The 16,210-nt window shown below is 32.2% G+C and overlaps 2 protein-coding genes across 2 annotated transcripts; one reads left to right on the plus strand and one right to left on the minus strand.

Moving 5' to 3' along the window:
* On the plus strand, window positions 21-3,101 carry LOC104731976 (pentatricopeptide repeat-containing protein At4g16470-like). The gene is made up of 3 exons (XM_019233413.1): window positions 21-491; window positions 911-1,223; window positions 1,403-3,101. Exons 2-3 carry the CDS (start codon window positions 994-996, stop codon window positions 2,664-2,666), a joined length of 1,494 nt encoding a protein of 497 aa, XP_019088958.1. The 5' UTR covers window positions 21-491; window positions 911-993; the 3' UTR covers window positions 2,667-3,101.
* LOC104733584 (agamous-like MADS-box protein AGL97) lies at window positions 4,145-4,858 on the minus strand. Its single transcript, XM_010453152.1, has one exon. The coding sequence runs from the start codon at window positions 4,856-4,858 to the stop codon at window positions 4,145-4,147; it is 714 nt and encodes a 237-aa protein (XP_010451454.1).

Below are 16,210 nucleotides of genomic sequence, written 5' to 3' on the forward strand. Positions count from 1 at the left end.
GGGGGGGGGGGGGGGGGAGGATAGGAGATGTGGGGAAGGATCACGTGTTTCTTGCTGGGGACACCGATTTTAGGGTTTGCTGATATGAAAGCAAATCCCTTTTAACGAAAGACTTTATCTCTAATTGCCCGAGCTAAAGAGAGATCAAAGAGAGGACAAAACCTTGAACTTTGATTCACTTTAGATCTGTACTGTATAGTAAACGTTGTCTGAAATTGACGAAGAAACAAAAGAAATGAGGAGGAAGAAAATGTGTGAATGTGAGTTAAATCGTATTTAAATACTAAGGACAACATTTCCTTTTTCCTTTCGTTTTCAACTGCAATTTTTTCCTTTTCTTGCAAACCAAACCCCATAAAAGTAAATGGATTTAGTTATCACCCCCCGTTTAAGTTAGGGTTCTTCAATCCTTTTGGGGGTTTTCGGCTTAATTCCCAAACTTGAGCATCATCAATGGGTCGCTCTCGAGGGAACGAAGACCCTACTCAGAGGTCTCTTTCTTCATTCACTCACAATTCATTCTTCCGATATGGTTTTTTTTTTGTGGATTTCTCTTTTGTAATTGCCAATTTCTGTTGAAATTGATTTGAATTTTAAGTTTCTTTGAATCTGTATCATTGAGACAATGAGCATCACTTCAATATTGAGGCTTTTGAATTTTTTTTTTCATCAGTCTCTTCTATCTTCATCTATGTAGTTAGCAGTCTCTGCTGAATTAATTGAATTTCGAATTTGTTTGAATCTGTGTTCATTGCTTTTATTGCTGGGACAATGAGCATCGCTTCAAATTTTGTGGCTTTTGAAAACTTTCAGTAGCTACTATAGTCTCATACTATCTTCCTCTCTGTGATTGTCTTTTTACTGTTGAAGCTGACGGGAGAGATATTGTGTTTTGCGTGTTTTGTTGCAGAACGAGGAAAATGTGAAATGCGCTTGAACCCTTAAATCAAGAAATTTAATTGGAACAAGGCACAACAATCAATTTCTCCGTTGATGGGAATGTTCATTGTTTTCTGGATGAGAACGCCACTAATCTCGTCTTCTCTTTCTCACAAATCCAACACTTGGTCTATCTGCTTCACGCTGAACAGGCTAGCCAAGGTTGTTTACACTCGGGAGTTTCAAACGGAGGTGTCTCAGTCTTTGCCTTGTGGTGGTCCTATGTTTTCCGGCAACGCGACCACTATCCTACGCCGGATGCTCGCAGAGAGGAGAGTTAGCAGGTCTGATTCTGGTTTTACTTCTTTTGTCGGTATGAATGCTGAGCCCTGTTATATAGTTCTGCTTGAATTGGTCCAATGACGCTATGATCATTTCTTATGAGGTTGTATAAAGTCTGAAGCTTTACGTTGATTGATAGATCAAAGTTTGGTTCTTTACCTGACCTGCAACATGTTTCTAGCTTTCAGGTGGAGAATCAGAGAAAGAAAGATAAGCTGGATAAGACACTAAAGGGTCTCTGTGTTACTGGGAGGTTGAAAGATGCTGTTGGGCTATTGTGGCGTAGCTGGTGGTTGCAAGTCCAGCCTCAGACTTACGCTGTGTTGTTGCAGGAATGTAAACAAAGGAAGGAATATACAAAAGGGAAAAGGATACATGCTCAGATGGTGGTTGTAGGATTTGCTCCCAATGAGTATTTGAAAGTCAAGTTGTTGATCCTGTACGCCTTATCAGGTTGTTTGCAATGTATTCAAACTGCTGGGATTCTCTTTCGTTGTTTGCAATGTAAGGGGGATTTGATTCCCTGGAACGCCATGATATCTGGGTATGTGCAAAAGCGTATGGAGCAAGAAGGGCTTTATATTTACTATGATATGAGACACAACAGAATAGTTCCGGACCAGTATACATTTGCTTCAGTGTTTAGAGCTTGTTCTGCGTTAGCATCCCTGGAACACGGAATGAGAGCCCACGCTGTGATGATTAAGTGCCATCATATCAAGTCCAACATTATAGTCGATAGTGCCCTTGTTGATATGTACTTCAAATGCAGCAGTTTCTCTGATGGCCACACATTATTTGATCAGTTGTCCACCAGAAACGTTGTTACATGGACCTCATTGATGTCTGGGTATGGATATCATGGAAAAGTTTCAGAGGTGTTAAAATGCTTTGATAAGATGAAGGAAGAAGGTTGTAGACCTAATCCTGTTACATTTTTGGTGGTTCTCACTGCGTGTAACCATGGAGGTTTAGTTGATAAAGCTTGGGAGCATTTCAATTCCATGAAGAGGGATTACGGGATTGAACCCGAGGGACAACAACACTATGCAGCTATGGTTGATACATTAGGGCGTGCTGGTAGGATTCAAGAAGCGTACGAATTTGTTATGAGGTCACCTTGCAAGGAGCATGCTCCCGTATGGGGTTCCTTACTTGGGGCTTGCAGGATTCACGGGAATGTGAAACTGCTAGAAGTCGCAGCTACAAAGTTTTTGGAGTTGGATCCAACAAATGGGGGGAATTACGTGGTGTTTGCCAATGGATATGCGAGTTGTGGATTCCTGGATGCTGCCTCAAAGGTTAGGCGGAGAATGGAGAATGCAGGAGTTAGAAAAGATCCCGGATATAGCCAGATCGAATTACAAGGGGAAGTTCATAGATTCATGAAGGATGTACGTCTCACAGACTCTCTGGACAGATATATGAGATGGTCCATGAGATGACTTCATTCTTTATGGATGTTGACTACTATCCAGATGACTTACACGCTTGCTGTCCTGTTTGAAACATGGACTGATGATATCTCGTCTTGTCTTGCATTGTTTGACCAAAACGACCTTGCAATTAGCTGAAAGAAATTTACTTCGAGTGATGCTATTTCAGTTTCTCATATTAAGCCTGGTAAAGAGAAAAAGGTACACTTTGTGGAGTCAAATATCAGGTGGGTATAGAGAAACTCCAGTGATAGGCTCTGGCAAATCTGTCATGGTTCAGACAAAAGTTTAGGTTTGGACGGGCATTAACAAATTGGTTTGTAGAGTGTGATTTGTAAATAAGTTAAAAAATTCAATACAATTGATTCTTTGTATAAGACATTGCAGACTAGTATAGTTTTGGTGGTGGTTATATAACTAACCATAGACAAAATCATATATTTACTCACATCCATACATTAAAGATATGTTTTAAGATTTAAAGAAGAAATGAAACAGAGTTACAAGATTGAAAAGGCAGGGGGAACTAAATCAAGGTCTTTCTCCCACATACATTAGTCTGCAATTTAAAAACACCTTTGCCTCTTTGGCTCAGACTTGGGAGGTACAAGCAGTAGCGTCCACACCAGTTCATGCGAATCAACCGCAGCTAACTCAAAAATATAACAAAGCTAACACAATCACAGAATCAACAAGGCATAAAATCAAAGCAATGATGATATTGGTAAAACTCACCAAAGATGCGTAAATGCATAAAAGGAGGAGGATTGAAACTCCCAGTGGCCACAAGCACTAGACAAGTTTTGTCCCTGATTCAGACAAAACAATCGAATAAAATTCAAACATCCAAGCAGATCAAATCAGAAAAAAAAATGAAAGGAAAGAAACAAAAATAAATTCGTAGAAGCTAAGAAATTTACTCAGGGTTTGAATCAATGGATGATTATTTATCAATTGGTGAAGGGACATCCATTGAAGTGTCTGATGATCGAATCTGAGTCTCTAACGATCACTCCGGCGAATGTTCCAACCTCCTTTCATACATGAATCTACTACACAACATACAAAGAAGTTTTGAAACTGTAATGTTGCGATATTTTATAACTCTAAACCCTCAATTGGATTTGGAGAATAAAAAAAAGACAGCTTTAAGATTCTTCCCTAACTACTGACTACTGTAACATTGCATCCAACCGTAAAAAAGCAAACATTTTTTAAAACAAGATTGGCAAGAGAAGAGAGCACACTACTCTGAATCTAACCAAATTTACTGTACTCAGAACAGAACACAACTTTCCAAATTCGACTAGACAAACAATAGACATTTTTTTATTATAATACTGCAATATTGAATTGAAAACAAATAAAGAACATGAATCTACAACTACAAGATCGTTAAACACAGAATAATAACAAGGTAATTACGTAATGAACAGATCAAGTTAGAGTTTAAAAGAAAGATTAAAACCCTAATTAAAGGATGATGCTTAAAGGACTGGTTCTTGGAATATACTCATTATGTCACTCCTCTGTTTCTCTGTTTCCCATAAAGATTCAACAAATCCATCATCGTCGCGGTAGAGATCTTCAAAAGCGAAGGTATGGTTTTGGTCATAGTAACAAGTAGCTTGTGATGAAGGCTCGCCACAGATCTTCTCGAAGGAGGATAAAGTAGAGTTCTGTTCAAAAGAAGCAATTTCATCACAGGAAGATGGAGTCGAGGACTTTGGGTTTTCGTCGAGAGAAGAGTAGCTAGGGTTTTGATGATCAGAATTGGAAACAAATTGTGATTTTTCTTTCTTCTCAAGGCAATCCATCAGATGCTTCCTCGTTCTCATCATACGATCCTCGATCACGTTTAACTCAGAGATATCGTCGCAATTACGGTAGAGATCAGGGTCTTCCCACCAAAACCCTAGCTTGGTTTGGGGGTTAATAGAAGTCGTCGGAGGCTTGCTGTTGAGGTAACAGTCAGCAATTTCAGAGGCAGGAGAGTAGCCCGAGAAGGAGTAGACAACGTCGTTGTTCTCTGCCGGAGAGGTTACGAAGACGGCGATGTTGGCCCCGGAGAGAAGGCAGAGATCAGCGGCTTTGGAGAAAAGAGTTTGACGGCGTTTGTTGCAAGCCACCGAGCGTTGTTGTTTAGTGTCGCGTTTCTTAATCTCAATCTTTCTCTTTGTTCCTCCTCTTTTCATCGTCATCGTCATCGTTAGGGTTTTGTTTCCTTACCGAGAAAATAAGAGAGATGAGAATTAGAAAGAGCGAGAGAGACTGAAGCCAAAAAGTAAGCAAACTCATATTTATAGATTCGATATCCGATCCTAATTAGTAATGTGTTTTCCTTTTTCTCTTTTTTTTTTTTCCACAGCAAAAATGTTTTCCTTTTTTTTCTCCTCCTTATATAATAAATTCGACTTGTATGCACTTATTGAAATTATTTATTTTTACTAAAACTCCTTTGTTTCTTTTTTCTTAAACAGCTAGCTACTAAAATTCGTTTTTCCTAAAATATTGTTCTTTTTTTTTAATAATATTTTGAGAAAACCAAAACAAAGTTATTTTAAAAATTTTAAGTTCTTAATATTGGTAATAATATATAAGAAAATAGGTAAAGGGTTATTTGCTAATATGGCATAATTATATACCATATTTGCTGAAAATAATACAAGAGAAATTCCTCAAAATACCACAATTTCAGTTTTTTCCAAAATTACCATTCTTACTTTTTTTTTTCAAAAATAACACAAAATTTTTATTTCCAAAAATACCATAAGCACAAAAAAAATTGATTTTTCATTGGGTAGAATTTGTTTTTTTAGGTTTGAGTTGATAAATTTAGATTTAGGGTATAATTTTTAAGGGTGTAGGATTTAGGAATTAGTTTTTAATATACAAATTTAGTTCAATTTTGTGGTATTCTTAGAAAAATACATTTCAGTGGTAATTTTGAAAGAAAAAAACTAAAAATTCTATGGCCGGCCTATTGAAGAAGATATCTATGGCGAGTCGGCATTATCCGATCAATCACGTTACTTGGTGAATGATGATGATCTTGGATTTGTTGACTCTTTATGGGAAGCAGAGAAAGAGAGTACCGGAGTGAGTATTTTCTATGAAAACCCAAAGTTATAGGTAAAAATTGTATTTTTGAAAAAAAAAAAAAACTCATTTTAGTATTATTTATGAGAATTGTCCATAATACAATGATATATTCGTAAATAATTATGTAACTTTTAAAATTTATATATTATTAGTTGGTTTTCTCCTTTTCTTGACTCTCTAATTGCTGTAAAATTATGCGATACAAATATGAAACGTGTAAGTTTTCAAATCAGTTAAAATATACAAATCTCATATACTATTAAAAAAATCATAAACTGAAACTTATGAGGGTCGTCCACATTCAAATTCAACACATGAGACATCCCATGTTGCACCATAGACTTGGCGGTGGCCTTGATAATTTCAAGCTCTTTGACAGTGATCCCGTTAGGGATTATAATGACATATTTGCGAGGTGGTAGAGGTGGACGCCTCATTCGAGGTGGAAGCATCATTCGAGGTTGGGGCATCATTTGAGGTGGAGGTGGCTGCTCTGGAAACTTGCGAGGAACCCTCTCCCTCAATGGAGAATCACCTCCTAATCCATAATCACTACCCTTGATCTTAATATGATCAAGAGCTCCATCGTGTTTCAGAGCACGGTATTCCTGTCTAAGCCATATAACATGTTAATTCCCTATTCTAAATAAAATAGAAATTATCAATTTCCTTTTTATTTATGAAATAGGAAATCAACAATCTTTGCAATCTTTTATTTTATGAGGATAAAAGTAAAGTATTCATGCTTCTAGACCCTTCTCTTTATTCTTTATGGAAGTTGAGTATTGTCTATTCAGATGACGAATCATGCACTATGGTCTCGAAGCTGTAAGAATCATTACCAACTAGTTAATCACGTTTGATAAGGATATTAACGGCGTCCAACATACTACCATCTTTTGCAACATAATTACACCAACATCCCATTTAGAAAACCTTATCCAAAATGTTTTTAAAAATTTTGAATAGATTTGTGTAACCTTATAAAAGCATACACAAACTATATTTATACTTTATAACTAGGATCGGATCCGCGCTACAGCGCAGGAGAATATTCATTTATGTAAATATGATTTGTAGTAAAAATTGGAATATATATAAAATCTTATAGAAGAATGCATTTGTAAAAATACTCACTCATAATGTAAGCTTTGACGGACTAACCCGTAAAAGATTGTATGCTTATAAAATATATATTTATAATAATACGCATTAACATTTATATTTGAAAAACCAATCCATAAAAAATTGTATTTGTAAAAAATATACAATCATAATGTACTTTTTTACTGAACAACCCATAAAATATTGCATTTGTAAGAATATTTATTTGTAATAAATACGCACTCACAGTGTAAATTTTAACAGACCAACCCACAAAAAGATTGTATTTATAAAAATATCCATTTGGAAAAAGTACACAGTCACAACATATTTTAACGGACCAACCCGTAAAAGATTGTATTCATAAAAATATCAATCCTAACCCGTTCTACCATATGATTGTGAGTTTTACAAACCAACCCGTGCACTTTTATAAAAGAGAATCATATATTCTAAATCCTATATGTATATATTTGATTGTTAGATTTGATTAACTTTTTAAATTTATGTTGTTAAGAAGTAAATTTTTAGGATATTATAGATATTATAAATCCTTATACTATAGGATTATAATACAGCAGAATTTTCAATCCAAAAAATATATCAACATATAGTTTTAGATCATTTTTTACTAATTTAGTGTTATTACATATATTTGGTCATTGTTTGTTCTTAAAGTAATATTACAAAGCCTATATACTCCCTCCGTTTTTTATTAGTTTTCGTTCTATAGTTAAAATTTACTTGTCGTTTTATATATCCAACTAGATTAGGACCCGTGCTAGAGCACGGGTTGAAATTCTTTTTATTTATATTGTAATTTTTATATACAATCTAATTTATGTGATTTATTTTAAAAGTTTTAGTGAATAAAACATTATGCAATAAAATCATCTGCTAAAACTGATCGATCCGTGCTAGAGCACAAATTTCTAATATTTTTACTTAAATCACTATAAATGTGATTGTTTTATTTATTTTAAAGTTATTTTTGTAGGAAACACTATGCCATTAAATCATATGTTGAATATGACTTATGGAAAGAACGTATATTTGTATAGATTTTGACCGCGGTACACCGCGAATTAAGTTATTTGATAAAAAATAATAATTTGTTTGTTAATTTTTTGTTACAGTATTAATTTAATCAACTTAATTAGATATGTCTATTAATTTAATATTCATATTACTAACAAAATAATGAAATAATATTTACCCGTGTAGCACCGAATTAACAAAATTTTAAATTTATATTAGTATCTACTCAAATACGTCATGTCATATAAACCCGTCGTATAATATTTTAACTCGCAGTACACCATGAATTGTAATGTTCTAATGTGTATAAACATAATAAGCATCATTATAAGTATGATAAAATTATAAGACATGAACCGAAAGATGATACGTTATCAAAAGGTAACGATAGATTATTGATCGGTTTATTTTATAGTATAATTAGAAATCACTCTTAATCCGCGGAAGAGTGACTATTTTTTAGATTTGTTTGCCTATATATGGTTAATTAAATATTTTTTGGAGATTTTATTTTATTCTTTCGAATAACTTGTTTTAGAAGATCTTAAATCAAGATTAACTAATGGTTATTTTTTGAGATTTGTTTGCCTATATATGGTTAATTAAATATTCTTTGGAGATTTTATTTTATGTTTTCGAATATCCTGTTTTAGAAAATCTTAAATCGAGATTAACTAATGGTTACAACTCATATAATCTATAACCTACCAAATAATTAAATAATTAATTTTATAATTCATATTATATAGTCTACAAAAAAATGTTGTGTACTTTCGTTTTATTATATAACTAATTTAAAAGATTTTTTTTTTGTGTTTAGGTATATGAATATGAGCGAGGTATTTTTTGTGAGAGGTGATTTGTATTATGTATATTGGCAGTTTTGAAGATTTTGTAGATTAAGATATTAGGAATCACGATTAATTGTTATTATTTGCTTATATTTTGTTCTATTTTTATGGTTACCAGTATTTTTCTGTGGAAAATTAATTTGGAATATTTTGTTTATTGCTTTTGTAATCAACGTGATGTAGCAATTAAATTTTTGAAGGATATATTTTGGTGTAAAAGAGAATTAAGATTATTCTCTTAAAATCTTGCGAAAATGAAGAGTTACAGATTAAGACTTTCAACGTGATGTAACATATATCTAATACAAATTAATATCAATTTTTTTTTATAATCCATTTGTAACCTTTTATTAAAATTATATAGTCTACAAATTTGAAGTTGTGTACTTCCGTTTTATTAAATAGGGGATGCAAATGTTTGATAAATATTCTAATTTTATCCAACTGTTTTGATGTTTTGACCAATAAAAATATTAGAAAATATATTAATAAAAAAGATTAAACAAAAAACTTAATGGCTTTCTTAATTGGTGTAGAACAACCTTAAACGACAACTAATTAAAAACGGAGGGAGTATTAGGTAATCCAAATTTTAAATTTCGTAATTTTTTTTTTTTTTTGTCAACAAATTCTGTAAATCTTGTTTCCACAAATATAGCATTCTCGCTAAACAACTTTCTGTAAATCTTGTTTGTAAATGCTAACTTATATTCTCGTTAGTCATAACCATACCCGTTTAGAATCAGAATATGTACTAAGTATCCAATAGACCAATACTCTAACATTTATTATTTAGAATTCTATACTAAATATCCGAATTCTCGGGTAATTAAAAAAATTAAACCCGATTCAATACATGTTTAAGGACTAATTTACCCTTCATAACATTGTTTTCTAGTGTAAGCGACAGTGGTATTTTGGGTATAGGAAGAAGTTGTACTTCTCTTTTACTAATATAGAGATTCTTCTATAAATATTGTATAAATATTCTTAAAAAAAATCTTATTAAAACATTTTAAAATACCTTGTAAAAGTTTATAAAAACTTAGATGGAGACTTCAAGTAACAGTTATCATCAAAAAATACTTTCAAAACCTTATAAAACTTTATACAAATTTCAAATTTCATAAATAGTAATATTTTTAAAAATTGTCAGCTAGAAATAATATTTGTCAAAAAATTTCTAAAAACTTTCTTGTTTGGTAAAACAATGATTTTGTATTTTTATCCAATGGAAATGAGTCTTCTAAATATTTCACGAAGTATCATTTGAGATTTAAATATTTCTAAAGTTTTATATGTGGCTAAATTGATATACATTAAAGTAGCTTATTATCACATAATATCTTATACAAATACCTTTTCACTTAATTTTTCGAGTTATTTAAAATTTTATACGCTAATTTTTTTTTTTAAATATCACAATATTATTCGAAATTTTTTTAAATCTTTTTCTTATACAAATTTATTTATATAAGAAATTTTTAATCTTTTTCTTATACAAATTTATTTAGTAGACAACGTCGTTGTTCTCTGCCGGAGAGGTTACGAAGACGGCGATGTTGGCCCCGGAGAGAAGGCAGAGATCAGCGGCTTTGGAGAAAAGAGTTTGACGGCGTTTGCTGCAAGCCACCGAGCGTTGTTGTTTAGTGTCGCGTTTCTTAATCTCAATCTTTATCTTTGTTCCTCCTCTTTTCATCGTCATCGTTAGGGTTTTGTTTCCTTACTGAGAAAATTAGAGAGATGAGAAATAGAAAGCGAGAGAGAGAGACTGAAGCCAAAAGTAAGCCAAAAGTAAGCAAACTCATATTTATAGATTCCATATCCTAATTAGTAATGTGTTTTCCTTTTTCTCTTTTTTTTTTCCACAGCAAAAATGTTTTCCTTTTTTTCTCCTCCTTATATAATAAATTCGACTTGTATGCACTTAAAGAAATTATTTATTTTTACTAAAACTCCTTTCTTTTTTCTTTCTTAAACAGCTAGCTACTGAAATTCGTTTTTTTCTAAAATATTGTTCTTTTTTAAATAATATTTTGAGAAAACCAAAACAAAGTTATTTTAAAAATTTTAAGTTCTTAATATTGGTAATAATATATAAGAAAACTAGATTAGGCCCACGTATTAACGTGAATATAAGAAAAATATGTGAAATTTTAAGTTGTATTCAAAATATTAATTTTATTTCATTTTTTAAAAACCGGATTTAGAGTTCACACACTCCATCTTGCAATACAATTTCTTTGTATGTTACATGATAATAAAATTAGATTTTAATTTTATGCACTCAATCCCAATAAGTAACATTTATAATTTTCATACAAAAATGTGCATTGTATCAAATTTATATCTTACTTAATATTTTTACAAAAAAAAAAATTAATAAAACATAACTCTCGAAGAAAAAACTGAAAACTAATTTTATCTCATATTTAAAAAAGTAATATATTTGTTTCATGTTTTGTAATCTCATACGTAATAGTTTTACTACTTGTCCAACTAATTTTAAATAAAACTATACTAACATTATCATAAATTAATAAAAAAAACCAAGGTTTAGATAATAACATAATATTGAATACGCTATCAAATCATTCACCGATTGAAAAACTTTAAAAAATTACATTAATTTCTTATTTTGATTATCTTATTTTCTTATATTCTGTTAATCACTAATTTTAACACATTAAACCTTTTTATATTTTAATTATTTTCTGTATAAATTTATTTTTGCTATATGATTATAATAAATAATAATTGCAATTAAATTGTAAATATTTTCCTTATAAATTGCACATATTTTCCTATTGATATTTGTAATTTAACATATAAATTTCCTATTAGAATTAGTAATATAATAGATTACTTTTGGTTTTATATACTTTTCAAAATATTAATTGTAATCCTTTTATTTTTAGGATTTTTTTAATTTTCTTATAATTATTAAATAAATTTTCTTTTCACACATATCAAAATATTATCTATACACTTGACACATGTCGTGATTATATGATGTACTAACTTCGATATACTTGACACATATCACGATTATATGAATTACCAACTTTGAAAACTAAAGTTTATATAATAAGATAGTTAAAGGGTTATTTGCTAATATGGCATAATTATATACCATATTTGCTGAAAATAATACAAGAAAAATTCCTCAAAATACCACAATTTCAGTTTTTTTTTTCCAAATTACCACTCTTACTTTTTTTTTTCAAAAATATCACAAAATTTTTATTTCCAAAAGTACCATAAGCACAAAAAATTGCGCTCATATGTATTATCATCTCAACAAATCTCAAAACTCAAATCTCACCAAATCCTAAAATCCCAAATTTAATAACCAAATCTCCTAAAATTACACTCAAATCTTCTAAAATTCTGAAATATTAAAAATCCCAACAAATCTCCTAAAATTCTCAGTTCAATACACCCCCCTTAGTGTTTAGGATTTAAGGATTAGTTTTTGATATACAAATTTAGTTCAATTTTGTGGTATTTTTATAAAAAATACATTTCAGTGGTAATTTTGAAAGAAAAAAACTAAAAATTGTATTTTTGGAAAAAAAACAAACTCATTTTAGTCGTATTTATGAGAATTGTCCATGATAAATTGATATATTCGTAAATAATTATGTTACATTTAAAGTTTATATTTTTTTGTAGTTGGTTTTCTCTTTTTCTTGACTTTCTAACTGTTGTAAAATTATGCGATACAAACATGAAACGTGTAAGTCTTCAAATCAGTTAAAATATACAAATCTCATATATTATTTCTCTTTGTTCCTCCTCTTTTCATCGCCATCGTCATCGTTAGGGTTTTTTTGTTTCCTTACCGAGAAAAATAAGAGAGATGAAAAAGAGAGAGAGAGAGAGAGACTGAAGCAAAAAGTAAGCAAACTCATATTTTATCGATATCCTAATTAGTAATGTGTTTTCCTTTTTTTTTTCTCCACAGCAAAAATGTTTTCCTTTTTTTTCTTCTCCTTATATAATAAATTCGACTTGTGCACTTAAAGAAATTATTTAACTAAAACCTTTTTGTTTTTTTTTCTTAAACAGTTATTTTTAAATTTTTTGTCTTTGATAAAACTAAAACAAAGTTCTTAATATTGGTAATAATATATAAGAAAATAGGTAAAGGGTTATTTGCTAAAATGGCATAATTATAGACTATATTTGCTGAAAATAATACAAGAGAAATTCCTCAAAATACCACAATTTCAGTTTTTTTCTAAAATTACCATTCTTACTTTTTTTTTCAAAAATACAACAAAATTTTTATTTCCAAAAATACAATAAGCACAAAAATTTGATTTTTTATTGGGTAGAATTTGTTTTTTAGGTTTGAGTTAATAAATTTAGATTTAGGGTATAGTTTTTAAGGGTGTAGGATTTAGTGTTTAAGATTTAGAGATTAATTTTTGATATACAAATTTAGTTCAATTTTATGGTATTTTTAGAAAAATACATTTCAGTGGTAATTTTGAAAGAAAAGAACTAAAATTTCTATGGCCGGCCTATTGAAGAAGATATCTGTGGCGAGTCGGCATTATCCGATCAATCACGTTACTTGGTGAATGATGATGATCTTGGATTTGTTGACTCTTTATGGGAAGCAGAGAAAGAGAGTAACAGAGTGAGTATTTTCTATGAAAACCCAAAGTCATAGGTAAAAATTATATTTTTGGAAAAAAGCTCATTTTAGTGTTATTTATGAAAATTGTCCATTATACAATGATATATTCGTAAATAATTATGTAACATTTAAAGTTTATATTTTTTAGTTGGTTTTCTCCTTTTCTTGACTCTCTAATTGTTGTAAAATTATGCGATACAAACATGAAACGTGTAAGTTTTCAAATCAGTTAAAATATACAAATCTCATATACTATTAAAAAAAAGGGTGAGTTACTAGAATATTGCATAAAAGCTTCCTTATTACAAAAGTAACATACAATTGTTTGTAATTCCTAGAATAAACCATTGTACCTATACTACCCCTGAAACTAGTGTTGGGAAAAAACGTAATTACGGTTAATGCCATTAGTAAAAAAAAAAAAAAACATTGGAAGTTAGGACTAAGTCTACCGATTCTTTGATGGTAGATTTATACACGTGGACTGATTAAAGGTGTACGTCAGATATTTTTGGTACACTTAGTTGTAGTGCTGGTACACTTTGTCGTCGACGTAGATGGTACACTTAGTTGTAGTGTTGGTACACTTATCGGTCGACGTACATGAAATCGATTCGTTAGATTAAGTTGGTAGAGGAATTTCCCTTTGATGATAGACTTTTGTTTTAAGCGCGTGTAGCGGCAAACGTAACAGGGTGGGAAGATATTTATGGTAGACTAATGGCCTGTTGCGACAGATTTATGCGACAGCCTTCTCTCCTTACAGATATTTTTGGTATACTTTGTTTGTTTTTTGAAATAGTTTTCGTAGTGTTGTGGTAGGCTCTTGTCCGTGATAGATTTAGTAAGCAAGATTGACAGCTGTAAAGTCTTACCAGAATAACACGAATTTGTTTGAGATGGCAAAGACAGTCGAGCGTTGCGATAGACTTATTGGAAGAAGATCTAAACACCTTTCCTGTTCTTCCGATCTATGGTGTTCATGTAATAAAGTTTGTAGCAGATTAATCAATCGTGTTCTGTTTGTCTGCCGTAGCAAACGTCTTTTTCCTACTCAGTTTCGTTAATCTTTCCTCTCGGATCATCCATGGAAGAGCAAGATATCGTTTTGGCGTGTGGGAGGTGGAGGGTAGACAAAAAGCGATGGTTGTTTGATGTTGATACTAGCAAAGGGTGCAGGATTATAGTTGCCGATAAAGAAACAAAGTTTGAAGACTTTACTGCTATGGTGTACGATGACTTTGGTTTCTGTGAAAGAACTTCCGCCATAAAGTTGAGCTATATGTTAGATAGATATAAAAAAGCGGATGTTATATGCCACCGGTGATTGTTTCGAATGGTCGGCAGTTTCAAAACTTTCTCAAACAGCATAGGAGTGAACTCATCCGGCTATGCGTTGAGATCGAAGCTAAATCTGGTGAAACCTTGTTCGAGGAAGTTAAACCGAAAACCCCAGAACCAACACCCAAGACCCCTGAAGTCGTTGTAGATGATTCTGTAGGCGTGGCAGAGGAAATGGGACAAAAAGATGATGAGTACGAGAGTCGGAAGGAAGACGGTGAAGATAATGTAGGAAATGATGTAGATGAAGATGAAGCAGATGACGAGGACAACAGTAGATTTGATTACTGTGACGACAGCGATGGTGCAAATTCAGGGGATGAAGACTATCTGCTGTACTCCAACTTCGCTCCGGATGAACCAGAGGAATCATTGGACGACAGACCTGGGGGTGGGTCTTGTATAGAGGAAAATGTGTGTAACACATAATCAAATAATCGTACCCGCAAGACTAACTCTGCAGCTGATGCAATTGAGAAGGAGGTTCGCAAAATAGAAAACGGAGGTGGTGATATTGCTGTGGGGGATAAGTTTGATAGCAAAGAAACATTGGTGGCAAGGTTGAGGGTGCTGAGTGTATTAGATAAATATGATTACAATGTTCGATATTCAACGCCCGTTTTGTTAATCGTTGAGTGTTGGGTAAAAGGTTGTAAATGGAGAATACGGGCTTCAACCATGGGTGATTCGCCGGTGTTTCATATTCGCAGATATTGTCGTGAACATACTTGCTCTGTTACGGAACGATATGGCCGTAGCCGTAATGCTAAACCACCAATCCTAGCTCAATTATACAAGGATTATGTTGGTGGTGTGGGAGGTTATGTTGTGCCAAATCTTGTTGGGGATGGGCTCAACCTACGATATGGTGTACAGGTTGGCTACTGGAATACTTTAATATGTTTGTTTTATGGTTGGCTCTGTGTATGTGATGGTCTATAGGGTGTACAAACAGATCGTAGCTTAAGTTTGTTGGGTTTGTCCGAAATTAGTTGATTCTATGGCCTGCACTGCACATATATATAATTCGATCTAGTTGATATTGTTTAGTGCTGATGTCTTTTACTCACTATTTTCATATAATAGCTTGGCTACTGGAAGGCATATCGTACACTTATAAAGGCGCGGGAGTATGTTAGGAGTACACCTGAAAGTGGATACGCTGAATTACCTGCATATTTATATAGGCTGAGGTCCTCTAATCCGGGGACCCTTACTAGACTGGTCGTTGATGCAGAAGACAGATTCAAGTATGTTTTCATTGCGATTGCTGGATGCATTAAGGGTTTCAGGTATATGCGGAAAGTTGTAGTTGTAGATGGAACCTTTTTGAAAGGTGAATTCAAAGGGACTCTTCTGATAGCGACAACACAAGATGGGAATTTTAATATTTTCCCTCTGGCGTATGCGGTTGTTGATACAGAGAACGACGTGTCGTGGGAATGGTTCTTTACTCAATTAAGTAGTGT

The sequence above is a fragment of the Camelina sativa genome, chromosome 12 (genome assembly GCF_000633955.1).
Source record: "Camelina sativa cultivar DH55 chromosome 12, Cs, whole genome shotgun sequence".
Lineage (NCBI taxonomy): Eukaryota > Viridiplantae > Streptophyta > Magnoliopsida > Brassicales > Brassicaceae > Camelina > Camelina sativa.

Coding starts and splice junctions, on each gene's coding strand:
- LOC104731976 (XM_019233413.1), top strand. CDS start 994: ATGGGAATGTTCATTGTTTTCTGGATGAGAACGCCACTAATCTCGTCT. Junction 1,224..1,402: donor GCAGAGAGGAGAGTTAGCAG/GTCTGATTCTGG, acceptor ACATGTTTCTAG/CTTTCAGGTGGAGAATCAGA.
- LOC104733584 (XM_010453152.1), bottom strand. CDS start 4,858: ATGACGATGAAAAGAGGAGGAACAAAGAGAAAGATTGAGATTAAGAAA.